The sequence below is a fragment of the Rana temporaria genome, chromosome 6 (assembly GCF_905171775.1).
Source record: "Rana temporaria chromosome 6, aRanTem1.1, whole genome shotgun sequence".
Lineage (NCBI taxonomy): Eukaryota > Metazoa > Chordata > Amphibia > Anura > Ranidae > Rana > Rana temporaria.
Genome location: NC_053494.1, coordinates 91,930,047 through 91,949,376, shown reverse-complemented (window position 1 = coordinate 91,949,376; position 19,330 = coordinate 91,930,047). Strand labels below are relative to the sequence as shown.

At 39.4% G+C, this 19,330-nt stretch overlaps 1 protein-coding gene across 5 annotated transcripts in view; it reads left to right on the top strand.

Annotated features, from left to right (window-relative positions):
* The window catches only part of RBFOX1 (RNA binding fox-1 homolog 1), a 1,331,074-nt gene that overhangs the window by 575,329 nt on the left and 736,415 nt on the right, over positions 1-19,330 (top strand). The window contains exon 1 of one of the 5 annotated variants that reach the window (XM_040356989.1): positions 3,781-3,941. The exons of the other annotated variants lie outside the window; for them this stretch is intronic. Coding sequence (XP_040212923.1) covers positions 3,909-3,941 — 33 coding nt within the window. The 5' untranslated portion in view covers positions 3,781-3,908. Of the gene's footprint in view, positions 1-3,780; positions 3,942-19,330 lie in introns of those variants that run through there. 5 annotated transcript variants of the gene reach the window in all.

Genomic DNA, 19,330 nt, shown 5'->3' with positions numbered 1-19,330 from the left:
CTCCCCCATTTCTGTTTTAAAGCCTCTCATGCATTCCATCATGTCAGCATGGAGAGAGCTGCGCAGGGAGACCAACATATCCTTTAGGGTAGTGTCTGACACAGGTGTATTGGAGGTAGAAAAGGTGTTAATGGGGGCAGAGAGCTCACGTGTGTCCTCCATGGATCCCTGCAAAGCACTGACCTGAGAGTCACTCGGTGCGGCCGACAGCCGTGGTTTTGACTTCACCGGGCTGCAGGAGAGGGAGGTGGAGGCCCCTGGGGAGCGACGCTGAGTCCCATCCCTTGATCCCGGGCTCGGTGTGGAGAGAGATGATCCGCCGGCGGAGGCCGGAGAGACGCGGCCGGCGCCATCTTGGGACACGCTGCTAGGCCTGGGAGAGAAGAAATCCTCCAGTTTCGCCGGCTGCGCGGCGTTTTTCCGCTTCTTAGTCATCCCCGGGAGATGTGCGGGCTAATGGGTGCTGTTGTAGGTGTTTTTATACACCCCACGATGCCTCGGTGTGCTGGTTTCCCCGACGCTGAAGCGGAGCTCCTGATTCAGGCGTCCATTCCACTGCGCGGTAGCCACGCCCCCCCAAATGGTGGAGTTTTTAATGTCTCAGGGGTCATCTATTTTTGCAAGGCTACAGAAATAACTTAGTTTATTTACACTACAAACATGCTACATCTAATAACAGACACATGTGACAGTTAGTAAGTGTGCACACACCCTGAGGCTGCATTATGACCTGTACACACGATCCGAATATCGTACAAAAAATGTTGTCCAAGGAAGAATCGTACAATAATCGGAACGTTAGTACAGAGCTTTCGAGAGCCGATCATGACAGTTCATCCAATATTATTTTATCGGACATCCACAAACATTTTTCCTGTACGGTACCAGATCATATGATTTTAGTTTTGTCAGTACAGTTGTCGTCCGAAAATACAATACAAATACATTACAACACATGACATCACTTCCGATTTTTTTTTCTGTTGTACAAGAATTTTCGTGACTTTATTAACCTATTTAATTTCTACTTGCGACTATTAAGCAAAAAAAGTCATACGATCTGTCATACGATATTCAGATCGTGTGTACGGGGCATTAGCCATTGACACTGTAACTTTCTGCATTGCATCTGACACTGTGTCAGTTTACTCTGCATGTATTGATGCAGCCATTCAAACTGCTTTGCCTGGTTCAGTTTATGACATCCTTAATGAAACCATTAAAGAGGACTCCAAAATTTCCATTTTGCTTCTGTCTTTTGATGACTTAGCACCACTTTCAATTATGTGTACACAGAATTATAAGAAATGGAACATTATTGATTTCTGTTCACATTAGGAACACTCTAGCTTGCCTATGTTAGTTTATAACTCAATGTACAATATATATTATGGCTGTGGCTCATAAGGTATTTATATGTTTTATGTATATCTAAGAAAAATAAAAAAAGATACGTTAGATAAGAACTTTGGGTAAAACAATAAATGCACAGTATAATTATTTGCTCTAGGAATGCCTATTATCCCATGTGATGAGACACACAGTTTACACCAATATGCTTTATAAATATTTTGGTATTTTTTCTTTGATAGATTCCAGTACTATCTGAGTAGTAATGTGTGTTACACACTATAGGGCAAGGATCCTCAAACTAGGCTGTTGTGGAACTACACATCCCATGAGGCATTGTAAAACTCTGACATTCACAGACATGACTAGGCATGATGGGAATTGTAGTTCCTGAACAACTGGAGGGCCATAGTTTGAAGACCCTTGCTATAGGGCTTAGCCAGTATTTACTTCAATGTTACAGAGGTAATTGTGAGTGTCTTTGTCCATTACCTAGTTCCATGCTGCTTTGACATTGTAATTGTAATTGTAATGGATACAAAGTGAGTCTATCATGTTAGAGGGTGGTGGGTCTGCTGTGCGCTTGAAATCCACACTAACACCCTTCCTTTAGCAGCCACACTTTCTTTTCAATGACTAGGCTCATGCACTACTTTATTGATTGTGTCCACAACAAAGGCTTCCTATGGATTGCTCTCTTGATTGCTAGATTTAAATGAACCATATGTCCATTTTTTTGCATACATGTTAAAATAATATTTGTTTGCTAAAAAAACTATTTTAAACCCCACTTTTTTTTCTTTTTTTTTTTTAACATATAGAGGTGCTTTAGAATAAAATATTGTCCAATACCTTTTGTACGTCTTTTATCATTTCTATGTCACAATATAAGGCTTCTCTTTCATTTTAATGTTTCTAAGTGGTGGATAAAAATGTTCTGTTCTTTTGTGATAGCCATATCATTTTTTTATTTTTATTTTGGCTTACAGTTCTCGTCTACGCCTCAATTTGACAGATTACATTTTTAATGTTGTCTTTGTAAGATATTCCTGCAGTTGTGTGGTGTGCTGGAAGGATGGGAAAGGGGGGTGAAGGGGAATATAGTGGCTGTACTCTTTATGTATATATATATATATATATATATATATATATATATATATATATATATATATATTTTTTTTTTTTTTTATTGACTAGAAACAGTTATGAAAAAAGTCAGAATTTTTTCTTTTTCATTGGATATTCCGACAGTGTGTGGGGCCCATCGAACTTTGCTCGCAATGAAAGAAATGCAGTGCATAGTTTTTGCGACTCCAGTGAGAACCAGCCCTAAATGAGAATACAAAATGTCCATACAAAACCCGTAGCATCAGAGGTAAGATGAGAGCAGCACTGATTGCATGGGGACCAAGGGTTAAGGCACAAAAAATGTTTTTTAATGATACCCTTAACTATTGCTTTGAGGGGGAAACCCCACTGCAAGTGTAGTTTTGGCATTTCTCCGGAGTTCGGCTTTAATTTAAATACCTGTACTTACACTGCCTCATTTATTCTAGGAGCATGGCACACAGGTTTTTTTCCTTAGGTGAGCAATCATGGGCTTGCCTTTTTGTACTTTACTTAATTCACCTTAGCTGCATACAGTAATATTTTATTTAACACACTCTGCAGATAGGTAATGCGTTGTATGTATTGAACATGAAAACATGCTTAAGAAAAGTTAAAGGATCGCATTCGCTGAGTGAACTCGTAACACAAGTGTACAATTATTTTCATAGCAATTTCTCCTGCTGTTGTGCATTTTCTTTTGCTAAATAAAGCAAACAAAGATGATATTTCTCCCTAGAAATAAAGAAATGCCTAATTTGAAAATAATGGAAGCACATTTGCAATCTTTCCTTATACTCTGCATGTGTAACACATGCTTCCCTATTTGCATATTTATTGCCTCCCTTCCTAACACTTGTTTGCAACATCAGTGACCTTCCTTTATGGGCGGTTATGTAAATTACCTGGATTACTCGTCTCCCTAAGTGTTAGTGATATTTTATTGCAAAGACATTTATAAGAAAGCTCTTTTTGGTGTTTTTTCCCCCCAGCATTTTATATCTAACTTTATACTACATTGTGCATAGTTGTAGGACTTACTTGAAGCCTTTTTAATGTTTTTCTTTTTTTGTTGCTTACTCAGTGTTATTATTTATCTTCTGCCATGAAAAGGTTAAAAAAAATCACATGTACTGTGTTTTTTTTTGGTGTAATCATCTTCCCAGCAGTGCGATATAGGTTCTGGCAACGATAGACAGAGGCGTGCCTTGCTGTGATTGATGGAGGGAGCTGCAGCGAGCTCAAAAGAGTCCCATCTGGTTTAGGTTTTAGGAGCAGTCAGATGTGGAGTGGGAGGTCAGTAAGGCTTGAATTTAGCTCCCCCTCCTTCAGCACCTCTGCTGTCTCCACTTATACACACATAACACAGAATATGCATGCCTTCATCCAAAATTGATGCTTGCTTCTGAGCAGATGCTACAGGGCCTTGGATTCAAGCAGCTGCTAAGTTTATGGAGAAGACAGGGAGCAGGATGGTGCAGCAGGTATATTTACTTTATTAATCCATTAAAAAAAAATCCAATTTCATTTTACCTTCTGCAAGTGTGTGTTTCTAATTGCTGACTTGACGTCCTGTTAGCTAGCATCCTCTTGTATTAGACACTGCAGATCACAACATTCTGGAGATAGATAGAAAATTCAGCAGTGTATTTTTCTGCTTTACTTGATACATCTAGCTGAGTTGTTTTTCTAACCAGCAGGTTTACAGAGTAATTTAGCATTTTTCTTCTTTGTTTCCATGCCCTGAGGAAAAAAGACACTGCTTGGCTCATTTAACTACTGTAGGAGAGGCATTCTTTGCATATGCAATGCTGTTGGCAGGAGCAATAGAACACAAGAAAACAAATCTAATACAAAGACAGTTTGTCAGCTAGAGGTAAAGTGGATACAGGCACATAAAGAAGTGCAGTGTGATATAATGCAGCAAAAGAAAAAAGATGTACGAAAAACTAGCAGCTTATCAGTGTGATTTCAGGATATTTAAGAGACCCAAATTAGCTCTGAATTGTGTAAACATTGTCCTAATATATATATTTTGTTCTCTAATCAAAACTTGTGTGCCTGGTAACAGGAATAGCGGAGAGAAATATGTTATGTTTCATTTCAGAAATTGGCTTGAAAATGATCATTCTGTGCCCTAAAAAACTCACTGTACAGCATATCATTTCATTGTTTCTGGTTTATTCAGATTCAGGGAAGAAAGGCAATAAACTATATTTAATTCTCTGCCACGTAATGCATATTTTGGATTTGAAATGTGGTTTTCATTAACTTTCTATCCAAAACTTTTAGTAAATGCTGACTGTCTGCCATCCTATGTCTCTATTTCTTGCCAGCAAGTTACTTACATCCTTCACAGCAGTTAGAAACCTGATGACCTAAGTATTCCAATTCCAGCACCACTAGGGAAAGGCCTTCACTTGTAACATACACATTAACAATATTGCAACTTAATACCAAGAAATCAGACAAAAACCTCAGTGCTCTTAATTAAATATTAGTTGTAATTAGCACTAAGTGAGAACTCTTTGCATATTAATTTGGGTCTCTTGGAACTGCTGCCAGTGTTAATGAGAAACTGTAGGGGGCCCAGTAACATCTGTTTATATCCCAAAGTATCCTAAAAAGCTTTAGATGAAATGCACCTGTAAAATACTGTTTTCATTTCAGCATTTGTGTCATTGTTTTCTTCTAACATCTGTAAAGTTTATTCATTTGTGCATTTTTTTTGTATTATGTAAAATAACAAATTAAATATTTGCTTTTGCCTTTTAACCATATTCCCAACTGCTGATGTGTCATTTTGTGATTAATAAAATGTGTTTGGTAATATGTAAAATATGTAAAAGAATTATCATCATGACAGTTTTCTTTAAAAAGCAGGAATAACTGGATGAGTAAAAATGAGTGCAACATATTGCCGTGTAGAGCTGCCTAGAGTTTTTCCTGTATGTTTTGTCATTTAGTTCTTTTTATCTTGGCTATAGAAAAACATATAAATTTTTAATATACATTTATCACATTTTTCTTTACTTGCTTTTATTATTTTGTTGTGTGTTTCTGTATATTGCTGCATTTTAGAGCACATTTTGCCAGCTCTAAAAATGTAGTGAAACAGATTTTTTTAATGCCGAATAGCATTAACATTCAACAGTGCATCAAGATGTAGTAAAAATTGTACTGTGTGTAGCACATACAAAAAATAATAACATTTTTATATCACTATAGTGTGGATCCCTAGACTTCCCTTAAAGGTTAAGTTCACCTTTAGTAACATGATACATTTTACATACATATTTAGGGAGTAACACGCAATGTGTTGATTTTAGCAATCCCCACACCCCCCAAATCCCCCCCCATGACTGTGGGCGGTGTGGCTGAGCAGGGATCCACCCACACAGCCACATCATTCATTCTCAGAGATCTGTGAATAAATAAGCTACAGGTTCCACCTTCCACCACAGCAGACAGACTTGTAGTTTTCAATGGACTGCAAGTCTGCTCTGTTGATCAGCACACCCATAGTCCATTGACTCTTCCTGCAGCTCTGAAACTGACAGCCTGTATGGAGGTACAGGCTCAAATCTGCAGGAAGAGTCTTTAGGAGCCTGATATTGCACCCACAATACATTGATTGGGAGTGCAATGCTCTGCAGGCTCATGAGAAAAAAAAATTTTTTACCTGTAAAAACATTTAGATTTTTTTTTGTTTTTAAGGTGAAATTATACTTTAACAAACCTTAATTTTTTTGGCAATGTATCAACAGTTTTCTTTTTAATTACTTTTAATTTTAACTTTTTTTTTTAATTTACATTTTAAACAATGTTTTAAAGCGGATGTATGCCCTGACAAAAAAAAAAAAACAACCAAACCTGTAAGGCAAAGGCATAATAAGCCAGTATGCACAGCATACTAGCTCATTATCAAATACTTACCTTAGAACGAAGCGCTCACACTGCCTCCCAGTCACCGCTGAGGGAGCTGACATGTTGCCTCAGCGTTTCTTCTGGGATCGCGGCTCTGGCACCGTGAGTGGCCGGAGTCGTGATGAAAAGTCCTCTGTTCCTGCAAGGAGCTATAATTTTCCAGCAGAATCCGCCAGACCTTCAGAGCACATGCATCGCTGACGTCATCGACTGCATGCAAGGTTAATATCCCCTAACCATACACGTTTACTAATTATTCATTTTACCTACAGGTAAGCCTTATTATAGGCTTACCTGTAGGTAAAAGTGTGCAAGAGGAGGATACAACCACTTTAATGCTGGATAATTTTAAACAGTTAGGGAAGAAAAAACTATTAAAATTAAAATGTTTATGTTTATTCATCCTCTACAACTTGTAATATGTCAATTAAATGTTAAAACAATGATTTCAGCTCCACTATGGCACTCAAATACACTGGTGGAATCAGGAAATGGTCTATTACATACATAACATATTCCACAAAGTTATTTTACATAAATGTATTAGGAAATTATAGAAATGATAGTCACCGCTCCAGGTGGGTATGTGGATGAATCAGTGTCCTCTCAGAGAAACCCAGGTGCTGGCAATGCACAAAGAAAATGTAGAAAGAAATGTTTGGACAGCCGCACTCTGAAGAAACCTCTCGGTTGCCTTTTATTGGTAAAAGTTTTCAAACACCACACATCACAGCAAAAAATAGGGGTATGCAGCTGACGCGTTTCACACTATTGGTTAGTGCTTACTCATGAGTAAGCATTAACCAATAGTGTGAAACGCGTCAGCTGTATACCCCTATTGTTTGCCGTGATGTGTGGTGTTTAAAAACTTTTACCAATAAAAGGCAACCGAGAGGTTTCTTCAGAGTGCGGCTGTCCAAACATTTCTTTCTACATTTTATTAGGAAATTATAGTTTGAACCCTAGAAAGTTCAAAAGCAGAATGTTCAATAATATCCTTACTGCTCATTCGCATGGACACATGCTAAAAGAAACCCTGCCAAGTCTATAGTAATGCAAAACCCACATGAAGCAAGTCAAATGCAGCTCAGAAGGTGGTAAACTGCTAATTAATTGCACCTGCCAATGCATGATCTGAGAATACTCTCAAATTAATGTTAACCACTTACCCCCCGGACCATATTGCTGCCCAAAGACCAGAGTACTTTTTGCGATTCGGGACTGCGTCGCTTTAACAGACAATTGCGCGGTCGTGCGACGTGGCTCCCAAACAAAATTGGCGTCCTTTTTTTCCCACAAATAGAGCTTTCTTTTGGTGGTATTTGATCACCTCTGCGTTTTTTATTTTTTGCGCTATAAACAAAAATAGAACGACAATTTTGAAAAAAATGAATATTTTTTACTTTTTGCTGTAATAAATATCCCCCAAAAATATATAAAAAAACATTTTTTTCCTCAGTTTAGGCCGATACGTATTCTTCTACATATTTTTCGTAAAAAAAAATCGCAATAAGCGTTTATTGATTGGTTTGCGCAAAAGTTATAGCGTTTACAAAATAGGGGGTATTTTTATGGCATTTTTATTAATATTTTTTTTTACTAGTAATGGCGGCGATCAGCGATTTTTTTTCGGTATTGCGACATTATGGCGGACACTTCGGACATTTTTGACACATTTTTGGGACCATTGGCATTTTTATAGCGATTAGTGCTATAAAAATGCATTAGATTACTATAAAAATGCCACTGGCAGTGAAGGGGTTAACACTATGGGGCGGGGAAGGGGTTAAGTATGCCTGGGTGTGTTCTTACTGTGGGGGGGGGTGGCCTCACTAGGGGAAACACTGATCTTCTGTTCATACATTGTATGAACAGAAAATCAGCATTTCCCCTGCTGACAGGAACGAGAGCTGTGTGTTTACACACACAGCTCCCGTTCCCCGCTCTGTACCGAGCGATCGCGTGTGCCCGGCGGCGATCGCGCCCGCCGGGCACACGCACGGGAGTCGGGGGCGAGCGGGGGGTGCGCGCGCGCCTCCGGCGGCGCGCGTGCGCCCCTAGTGGCGGCTAAAAGGCAGGACGTCATATTACGTGCTCTCGCCTAGGAGAGCCACCTTGTGGACGTATTATGACGGTGCGGCGACGGCAAGTGGTTAAACTATTGACACAAACCAAAACATGGCGACAAAGGCTGTTTGTCCCACATTACAGTCAATAGCCATGTATGCATGTAGGTTCAGTCATCCTTCAGATTTGTGTATGTACTGGGTAGTACACAGTCATGGTCATCCATAAATGCCTTTCATGCAGTTTCTTTCATTATATTATTAAACATGTTCCAGCAGCTTCACCCCCTGCCCCCCCCTTCCCCAGTGACAGCGGGCGGACATCTTCTCACTGTTTGAAAATAAAATGTCTGAGTGGGGCTCTGTCTGCCCTGCAACATCATTCATTCACAGTCCTCTGTGAATGGGAAACGACAAGTCCAGACAGCCTTTGCGGCTGTCGACTTACAGGTTCAATGGACTACCTTGGCGCTGTTGAGCGCTCTGGTAGTTCATTGTCTATTCCTGTCTGTGTGTATCTACTTGCCCATACAAGGTAGAGCAGACAGATAAACTGAGAAGTCTGCAGAAGTCCTGCATGGCACCTATGATCTGCTGATCACAGGTGCAATTCTTTCTGGGCTCCAAGAAAAAAAAATAATACATGCACATTTGTTTTACCTGCAAAAAGATGTGCATTTATTCTTTTTTTTTAAAAGGTGAACTTATCCTTTAATTGAAAATGTTCTAAGTAATAAATTAGTATGCAGTAGTTGGTTAAGTTGAAACCTCTACCCAACAAAGCTCAAATACTTGTACAGGTATCTTACAATTGTTGTTTATGAAATATTAAGCCCTCGTTCACATTGGAGCAACTTGTCATGTGAGTGGACAGGTTGCATCCTAATATTGCAATTGCACTGTTAAAATGCCACGCTGCTGCTAACAAAGCAAACAATATATTGACAAGCATTAAAAAGGGGATTAACCCCAGGGATAAAGCGATAATTCTCCCACTCTACAAGACTTTGGTCCGGCCGCATCTAGAGTATGCTGTCCAGTTCTGGGCACCAAACCTCAGGAAGGATGGGCTGGAAATGGAGCGAGTACAAAGAAGGGCAACAAAACTAATAAAGGGTCTGGAGGGTATTAGTTATGAGGAAAGGTTGCAAGCACTGAACTTATTTTCTTTGGAGACGAGACGCTTGAGAGGGGATATGATTTCAAATACCACACTGTTGACCCCAACCACTTTTTAACGGAAGGGTGTTTAATAAGACATGTGGCCACTCACTAAAATTAGAAAAAAAGAGATTTAACCTTAAACTTAGTAGAGGGTTCTTTACTGTTAGAATGGCAATGATTTGGAATTCCCTTCCACAGGTGCTGGTTTCAAAGGGGGGCATCGACAGTTTCAATAAACTTTTAGAATAGGAACCTGAACTACCGCAACATACAGGGATATACAATGTAATACTGACCAATAATCACACACAGAGGTTGGACTTGACAGACTTGTGTCTTTTTTCAACCTGACCTACTATGTAACTATGCAACATCTGTGCATAAAGCCGAGGGCTAAATCCAAACTTAAAGCGGATCTCCACCCAAAATATAACATTATCGCATAAATAATACTTCTCCTAAAGATTGCTGAAACCAATATTTTTAATTAAAATAATATTTACTGTACCATGAAACTGTACGGGCTTCCGGTCTGCCTCCCTCGGGTTTTTTGTCGGGTTTCTCAGTTTTCTGTCCCGCGTAGTGTCTTCTGGGAGCTTGTGTCATAGCTCCCTTGATATTGTATTCTACCCTGTTAGGCAAGATATCGCGCGATTTCGAGGAAGAGGCATGGCAACACAGACGCCAAAGCCGCTGCTCCCCGTTGCTCGCGCGCATGCGCGAGATCGAGCGGTGGATGCTGGGAGATCAGCATCCACCGCAACAAGGAAGTGCCGGGCTGTGGGCTTATGCCCACAGTTAAAATGGAGAGGAAACCGGAAGGATGAATAAAAGTTATTTTTTGAGACTGGATAGCAGCGGAGCGGCCGGGGGAGACAGGACACGTGAGTTTGGCAAATTAGTGTCATTTAAATTTTAAATAGCCATTACTAAAAAAACGTTTTTGGCGTGGGAGATCCGCTTTAATTTTTTAAAATGTAAATAAAAACAACATCTGATGCAATTATGTATTTAGAAATAATGTGTTTTAAGACAGCAATAATAAATACTTTAGATATGTTTTTATATTTGATTCCTGGAATCACCTACACAGCAGACTGTGGGAAAGCTAAAAGCACCAGCTAATCAGGGCTCCCTATCTCATTGTGCAGGGCCCTAACTTTAACACTGTGAAATTTTTTCAAGGTTAACTACCTCCTGCCTGTGCTACAGCCGAATGACAGCTACAGCGCGGACTATAATTGCCAAGAGGCCATCAATAAACATCCTCCCGTACATGAGCTGCATGCGCACCCCCTGCAGGGCGTGCATGGCGCACTCTGTGATCACCTAGTCAATGAGACACAGCTGATCACATGATGTAAACATAAGATTGATAATCAGCTTTTTTCCCCCTCATGCTGGCAGCGTGAGGGGAAAGAAAAGCCGATCACCAGATTCTGACAGAGGGACATTAGTCCTGAACAGTAAGAGGCACTGCTGCTATGCAGGGCCCTCCATTGCCACCTACATGTGCATATCAATTCCGCTTACCAGTGCCCACCAGTGCCACCAAGCAATGCCCACCAGTGCCACCTATCAGTGCCCACCAGTGCTGCCAACCAGTGACAATCAGTGCCTCATCATCAGTGCCATGTATCAGTGCTGCCTATCAGTGCCTATCAGTGCCACCTATCAGTGCCCTTTAGTGCTGCTCATCAGTGCCACCAATCAGTGCCACCCATCAGTGTCATCTCTCAGTGCCCAGCATTGCTACCTCATCATTTCCCACCAGTGCCTCCTTATCAGTGCCCATCAGTGCTGCCTTATCAGTGTCTATCTGTGCAGCCTATTAGTGCCCATCAGTTCTGCCTGATCAGTTCAGTTCAGTTCTGCCTTATCAGAAATGGCAAATATTTCTGAATCACAAAAGGGGCTGGTAATATTTTGGAAGATAAAACAGTTCATATATACATTTTAACTGTGTACTTAGCTGTATTGCTGGAGAGTGGAAAAATATACTTAGCGCCAAAGAAATAGTGACATACCTAATCTATAATATTGCACAAATTATTAATTGAATAAATGAATAAATAAGTAATTGAATTCCACCAGCTGCAGTAAGAACTTCCTAATAGCAAATACAAATGAAAAAAGAAAACAAATCACTGCGCTAGGTGATAACAAACATGAATATAAAAGTCCTTTACAGTCCCAATATTTTTGTGTTTTCATAAGTGCTCATGCTTATAAATAAACATCCATGCTCCATAAACTTGTGCTCAGACTGGGTGTCCCACATGGATGTGCACTAACCCCTGGGTGTTGACCAACTATCTCTAGTATGGTCATTCAAGCGTGTAGGGAAAAACCCTGGAATAATCGGTTGCTGGTGGCTCTTGCACTGGATATACCTTATATGAATGGATATAAATGACAGAGAAACTTCATTGCGTAAAACCATTGAAAATGTATTAGGCAAAAAAAAATATGACATTGCACTCATATGTTAAGGTGCCTATCGTCCTGGCACCCGGTGTAAATAGCAGGTGAATATTTAGGGGAAATCATCCCACAAAGTCTTGGTAACCGCTACCGCGGTTCGGCTCGATTCTCTGAAGATTTCGTAGGCGGACATATGTCACTGTGACACGACCATGCCTTAGCGACAAAAGTCTGCCTAAGAAATCTTTCAGGAATCAAGCCAAACCGCGGTAGCGGTTGCCAACACTTTGTGGGCTGATTTACCCTAAATAATCACCTGCTATTTACACAGGGTCTATATGTAGTTAAATGGTCAACTCTAGAATTAAAAAATACTGTGTTACAGCACCAATGTCACTGTAAAGGTATAGAGAATTCAGAGTAGGGGGGATGGGACTTTATATGTGCAATTAGTACAAGGATATACCAAATTTAATAAAATCACAATTTATTAAAGTTACAAGGGTACATAAAACACTGTTATACAATACATGAAAAGTCATTCAATATGTGTTACAGTAGCTCCTATAGTTGTTCCCACATCTTAATCCTACATGTTTCGCCGAATGGCTTCCTCTGGGACAAACGTGGTTTTGTGGCTACTATTTGAATAGACAGAAAGAAAATTACAAGTAATACATGTAATTTTATATCAGTAAATACCAACACTATACATATTGTATGCAATAAATGTATTGCATTAATGCATCTTATCCATTGGCAAGAGTTCCCTAACTGGAGTCATACTTCAATGATATATGATATAAAGTAAAATCCAGAAATATGAGTCTGTCCGGGTGGCCCAGAAAAGCCCAGATGTAACAGGTTAATACCACCTAAAAATGACAGAGAGTTTACTTGTACTCAATACAATACACAATGGGTTGTATTGTGCACAGGTAAACTCTCTGGACCAGATTCTCAAAAGAGATACGCCGGCGTATCGCCTGATACGCCGTCGTATCTCTGAGTCCGCCCGTCGTATCTATGCGCCTGATTCATAGAATCAGTTACGCATAGATAACCATTAGATCCGACAGGCGTAAGGCTCTTACGCTGTCGGATCTTAAATGCATTTTTTTTTCGCTGCTAGGTGTCGCCGACGTCGTTTTCCCGATCGAGTATGCAAATTAGCAAAATACGCAAATTCCCGAACGTACGCCCGACCGACGCAATGAAGTTATAACGTTATCGTAAGATTTGCGACGTGTAAAGTTGCCCCTGGGTATATGAGGCACAGTCAATGTTAAGTATGGCCGTCGTTCCCGCGTTGAAATTTGAAAATTTACGTTGTTTGGGTAAGTCGTCCGTGAATGGCGCTGGACGCCATTTGAGTTAATGTCGAAACCAATGACGTCCTTGCGACGTCATTTAGCGCAATGCACGTCGGGAAATTTTAGGGACAACGCATGCACAGTACGTTCGGCGTGGGAACGCGCCTAATTTAAATGATCCACGCCCCCTAGCTGGATCATTTGAATTAGGCGGGCTTGCGCCGGAGGATTTACGTTATGCCGCCGCAACTTTACAGGCAAGTGCTTTGTGAATCAAGGACTTTCCCGTAAAACTTGCGGCGGCGTAACGTAAATGTGATACGTTATGCCGCCGCAGATTTGCGCGATTATAAGTGAATCTGGCCCTCTGTCTAGCTTTAATTACATCATTAAGCAAGGCAAACATGTTTAATCATGCTAAAACAATATTTTTCCCTTTGTATTTGGCAGTTTTTTAAGCTTCATTTGGGATTTATCTGAATGTTTGGTGCAGTCTAGTGTTTAATCAGGCTAGTGTTCAATCTAGTTTTTAATCAGTTGTTTTGACATGGAATAATATAGGATTATATAGTTAATAGTAAAGGTGATAAACCAGTTGATTATACATTTTTCTTATTAATCTCTAGGCTATATCTTTCTTGTATATTGATATATGTACTTCACGTTTATCCCTTTTTGGGTGGTTCTAACCTGTTATATCTGGGCTTGTCTGGGCCAACCCGGACAGACTCCTATTTCTGTGTGCTTGGCAATAACTGGATTTTACTTTCTAGCATTGAGGTAAGACTCCATTTAGGGAACTCTTGCCAATGTATAAGATGTATTCATGCATTAAATTTATTGTATACACTATGTATAGTGTTGGTATTTACTGATATAACATTACATGTATTGTTTGTAATTTGCTTTCTGTTCATTCATATAGTAGCCACAAAATCACATTTGTCCCAGAGGAAGCCATTCGGCGAAACATGTAGGATAATTTATAGACACACATTGCCTATTTTTAAAGATAATAATATTCTTATTAATAAATGATAGCTCATTAAATAGGGTATTGTAAAAAGGCATCAGGGTAGAACATGCCTTCTGTATCCATAAAGACTAAGGACTGAGCCCGGGATCTTAGTAAATCAGATCCTTTGCGTAATCATTAACAACTTTGCATTTTAGACATCCCACTGACCTTTCTATATTTCTTGATATTCAAATGGCTGTAAAATGATATGGCGTTAGCTGCTGAGAACATTTTCTTCATATGTTTTAGCAGTCTTTTTGCAATGTCTCATCTTACTGTTTGCTGCAATGTTAATTTTCCACTTACAAGTGATAAAGCTTTATGTTGATCCCAGATACTCTGGGCAAAAGGAGTTGACCTAGATTTCTAAGTTTCAAAGGCAGTATTTTCACATCATTGCTAGTGCTCTTGCTCTTTCATAATTTAGGTTTTCTGGCCTTCATCAAAGATCAGACTTACTTGATAAAACAGAGTATCCCTAGGGTATTATGAGAACTGTATTATATTTGTGAGTTCAATTGTTTGCAATTAAGTGGATGCTGTTAAGGGAAAGTACATTTTGAATTAAAATCTAAAGTGAATGAAACAATCTCCTGTCAACCTAGAGTAGTTTTGTAAGCATTTCTAAAGTAGAAAGTTTCCTTCCAGGGAAAAAACTACTTTATTGGCTTAGTGTATTTATTAAAGTACATAAACAATTCCCTCTGATTCCTCCAGAATCGTATCACAGTCCAATGTTGTGCATGTACTAAGAAGACTGTTATTTGAATCAAGATTTGCCATAGCATTATAAAGAAAACACTTAACAGTAGGTTGAAATAACCAAATACTGTATATGCTACAATATCCACTTCAAATTATATCTATCCACTAGATTATTAAAAATAAGTGCAAATAGTTTTTTTTCTGTAATCAGAATTAGAATTAGAACCTAACATATGTTAAGGTAGAACATTTTATGTTTTTTTTTTTTGCTTTGCTTCAGTGTTCATATATGTATGTTCCTTTGTATATTAGGGGGAAAACATTTTTGTACTCATGTGGTGAAACTCTTTGACTTTCTTAGATTTAAAGTGTGTCTACACCCCAAAAATGGAATATAATGCATCTTACCAATCCTTGGATGTGGTGCCTGCATTTGTTTTATTTTTTTGGCTTTCTTTTCTTCATTGTTCACTTGATGATTCATCCTTCCTGTCTTAGGGTGATAATTTGCACTCCTCCACTGTATGGTAGTGTTTCTCAATTCCAGTCCTCAGGCCCCCCCAACAGGTCAGGTTTTCAGGATTTCCCTCAGATGAAAAGGCTGTGGTGATTACTAAGGCAGTGAAACTGATCAAATCACCTGTGCAAAATAATGGAAATCCTGAAAACCTGACCTGTTGGGGGGGTCTGAGGACTGGAATTGAGAAACACTGATCTATGGAGAAGCAACATAGTCACCCTTGGGCAGCAGCAATGTCAACCTGTGGGCAAGGTAGTGTTAGTTGGACTTCATAGAAATGACTCAAAATTAGGGGGGCAGTAGAACAAAGACTGTTGTGTTAAAATTATTGACTAATTTCATCATCTGCATGTCACCTGCATGTTTTTTTTCACTTTAAAAAATTTCCACATAAACTGTGGCGGGGCAGCACATGCAGACACAGTCATGTACATGTAGGTGATTGTGCCTGCTGGGGCTAAGGGGGCACTGTGGTGCTCACAATGTCAACAACGTTATTCTGAATAAATACATTTATAACAGGTGTGTTTCCTATGTGGTGATTAGCCGACAGCTGTCACAGCACCCTATACCCTGTGATTAGCTGTAGACAATCACAGATCACTAGTGATCACAGCTGTCATGAATGGTTAACCCACTCATGACAGTTGAAAACGTTGCTGTTATAATAATCTTCATTGTAACAACAAACAAAGAGTAAAAAAAAACAAAAAAAAAAAACAATCACCCCCCAGAGTAGTTTAATGTTACTATGGTGACACTAAACTACTCTGATAAAAATATTACAAAAACAATTGTAAAAAATGAAGTTAAAAATATTTTAAAATGATTAAAACATGATTTATTTATTTATTATTTACATACTGTCACCAGTCAGTGTCCCTGATCACCACCACAACAGTCATATAGTGACCCTGTACTGCACTGGTGACAGTATGTTAAAAAAAAGTTGTGAAAAAAAAAGGGTTATTCAATTTCTTAATTTCCCCAAATAATTGTGACAAAAAAATTACAACGTCAAAAAACTTGACATGCCTCTTACTAAATGCCTCAGACTGTCTATTTTCCAAAAGGGGCATTTGGGGTTAATTTGTACTGTCCTAGCATTTTAGGGCCTCAAGAAATGTGATAGGCCATCAGAACATCAGAATGAATCCATTTTTAAATACACATACCATAGTTTGTAGTAGGGATGAGCCGAACACCCCCCCGGTTCGGCTCGCAACCAGAACATGCGAACAGGCAGAAAATGTGTTTGAACACGCAAACACCTTTAAAGTCTATGGGACATAAACAAGAAAAATCAAAAGTGCTCATTTTAAAGGTTAATATGCAAGTCATTGTCATAAAAAACATGTATCAACATATATATAGTGTTTTGTTTAGACATAGAACCTACAATTGCAGTTTTTCCTAAGCTGTACACACTTTTGCTTGTAAAATGATATAGCGTATAGCATAATGTTAATGCCGTCACGTGAGGCAAAATCATTTTAAAAACAGGGCTGATTTACAATAGTGTGCATATTTTTATGTAAGCCCAGTAATTGCTTGTTTAAAATATTAAGAGCAGGCATTAAATACTATTTAATCTCCCCTTAAAATAACCTTTCAGCAGAAAAACAAGGGAGCTGTTGATAAATTGTTTCTGAAGACGCACACTTCATGGCTGTTCTCCTGATCCTTTCTTTCTTATTTGATTAATTACTAATCTGGAACAGGTAACTAGTGATGTTTTGGACAAAGAAAAAACAAGGATGACAGCTCCGAAGCTGGCTCCTTCAGAATCTAGGGAGCTGCCATATTTCTTTGCAGTAGGTCAATATTCAAATAATTAATATTAAAAGGTAAAGTGCATGTAGAGTAAAATTATATTATTTAGTTTGGATAGGTTTTGAAATCTTTGGCAGTTAATTTTTTTAGTTCAGGAGATTTCACTTCACTTTCTGTTGTGGAGACATGACAGGACTTCATAGGGAATATCATTATTGTTCCCCTTGCCATAAATGAGCAATTACCCTTGAGTTGGGTTTTAAAGTGTTCTACCAAACCCAGGACCCCACAATACCTTATCCCATCAGCAGTATATAACCGTCTTGTGACTTTGATCAGTGTCGGGCCAAGCACTGGTTAAAGTTTGTAGGAGAAGTTTTCATTATACTCTGAGTATCTTATGTAGCACTACCCCCGAAGGAGCTGCTGGTTTAGATTTGGACCTACCGTTACCTTACTGTTCCTTGCGTGTTCCTTCAGGGGTTCTCCTTGAAGAGTTATCCGGAAGAAATGTCTGCACCAACACAAAGGGCCTGATCCACAGCCAGCGGGTGTAACTTAAATATTCGGATGTAAGTTACACCGCCGGAAAATTTCTACCTAAGTGCCCGATCCACAAAGCACTTACCTAGAAATTTTCTGCGGTGTAACTTAAATCCGGCCGGCGCAAGGCGTTCCTAATTTAATGGGGCGAGTCCCATTTAAATTAGGCGCGCTCCCGCGCCGGACGTACTGCGCATGATCCCGACGTCATTTTCCCGACGTGCTTTGCGCGGTTTTACGTTGCGCCGGGTTTTGAGAATCGCGACGGGCGAAAAAAAAAAACGAAAAAAATAAATAAAAAAAAAAAGACAGCGACGCGGGATAGAAGGGTCTACTTTTACAAGGTGTAAACAGTTTAGGCCTTGTAAAAGTAGCCCTAATATTGCGACGGCAAACTAATACTTACGGAGAAAAAAACGAAGCGTAAAAGCTTCGTGGATCTCCGTAAGTGCTAATTTGCATACCCGAAGCGGCATTTCGACGAGAAATGCCCCCAGCGGCAGCTGCGGTACTGCATCCTAAGATCCGACAGTGTAAGTCCCTTACACATGTCGTATCTTCTGTCTATCTATGTGAAACTGATTCTGTGGATCAGTTCCATAGATAGAAACAGGGATACGACGGCGTATCAGTAGATACGCCGGTGTATCCCTTTTGAGGATCAGGCCCAAAGTCTCTTTCAAGGGTTTTATTGAACAAACTTTCCAACAGAGGGATAGAGGGATGGGGAGGACTCAGGTATCTTACTTGCAGGTCACAAATATTCTCCTAGGTCCAGAGGAACAGCCATCTCCACACTGGACTCAGCAACCACCGGATAGGCCCACTCTTACTGTCCTAGCAGCCGGTGTGAAGCTCGATCAAAAGACACGTCTCTGCCACAGACTTGGTAGTAGAATTTGTTCATTAGTCTCTGCCACAGACTAGGTGAACTTAGGATTCACTCAATAGTCTTGGTCAACCCCTCACTGGGTTAGTTTCTGAAGTAAAAGAACACAGCTCTCAGTGCCAGGATCTCTCAGCCATTCTGGCAGCACTGTGAGACAAGCTTTAACTCGCTTTACATCCTCCAATTGGGTCCCCAATTGCTCGGTCCTTTCCATCAGGCAAGGTGACACAGCAACTCCTGGGCCTACATCTCAAAAAAAAAAAAACGTATAATATTTTATTATCTTTCTTGCCACTAATAAATAATAAATAATTTTATATTTATTTTGTAACACAGCTTACAGTTTCTTGCCTAAAAAAAAAAAAAAGTGAGGTGTTGTTTTGTCTAATTTGTTTCATATTCTTATGCCTGTTTTTTTTTTTTGTTAATAGCATGTTAGAAATGTACTATACTCAAATACATGCCTACTAAGTCATTATTACTGTAAGCGGTAATGTAAGTAAGTAATGCAGTAAATAGGATAGAGGGAAA